Source organism: Mesitornis unicolor, unplaced genomic scaffold (genome assembly GCF_000695765.1).
Source record: "Mesitornis unicolor isolate BGI_N332 unplaced genomic scaffold, ASM69576v1 scaffold20583, whole genome shotgun sequence".
NCBI lineage: Eukaryota > Metazoa > Chordata > Aves > Mesitornithiformes > Mesitornithidae > Mesitornis > Mesitornis unicolor.
In genome coordinates, this window is record NW_010176966.1 from 4,795 (window position 1) to 5,689 (window position 895).

Sequence of the window (895 nt, forward strand, 5' to 3'; positions counted from 1 at the left end):
AGGCCTCGCCGGGCAAGGACCTGGTGGCGGTGGCAGGTGGCGCGGTCTTCATCCTCGGGGGGCTGCTCTGCTTCATCCCGCTGGTGTGGAACATCCACGTTGTGCTGCGGGATTTCCACAACCCCCTCCTCCCCGACAGCACCAAGTTCGAGCTCGGGGAAGCGCTTTACTTGGGCATCATCTCCTCCCTCTTCTCCCTTGTTGGTGGCTTCATCCTCTGCACCTCCTGCCCTGCCCGGGACCCAGCAGCCAACTACACAAGCACCTACCAGCCCCGGCTGCTGGCGGGCAAGAGCCCCCGGCACTCCGTCAGCCAGACACAGAAGACCAAGAGCGAGCTCAATTCCTACAACCTGACAGGATATGTGTAGCAGCTGCGGGAGGGAACCAGGTTTGCACCGCTCCTGGCTCCACAAAACATCCAGGCTGGCACTGAGGGAGTGCAGAAAGAGGAGAGGACACGGCAACGTCTCCCATGCTCAGCCCTCTCACTCGCACATTTGGGGGGTCTGACTCTCCCTGGGGATCCCGAGAGCCTTGTGACTGCTTGGAGATGCCAGCTGGTGGCTTACATCAGTGAAGGACCCCGAATCCAGCTTCTGTTCCCTCCTCCATGCTGCCAGCCCACAGGCAGCCCCTGGCACAGCAGGACCCAAGCCCTCAGCCCCAGTGAGCCTGCCTGGATGAGGTGGGTGGGCTTGTGCCCCCAGGGCCCAGCACAGAGGAATCACAGGGGGGTCTGAGCATCTGTGCAGGTCTGGAGTCACTGCTTGGGGGGGGGTGAGTGCTGGTTGCGACTCGATGTCACAATAAATCTGCGTTTCTATGTGTGGCTGTGGCTGAGCTTTCCTCTGGCACCGAGGGGCCCCGGCAGCTCTCCTGGTAGGGTGGGCTG

The 895-nt window shown here is 62.2% G+C and overlaps 1 protein-coding gene across 1 annotated transcript in view; it reads left to right on the forward strand.

Moving 5' to 3' along the window:
* Positions 1-371, forward strand: part of CLDN2 (claudin 2) — a 702-nt gene extending 331 nt beyond the window's left edge. The window contains exon 2 of the mRNA XM_010181911.1: positions 3-371. Coding sequence (XP_010180213.1) covers positions 3-371 — 369 coding nt within the window. The remainder of the gene's footprint in view (positions 1-2) is intronic.
* The last annotated feature ends 524 nt before the right edge of the window (positions 372-895 follow it).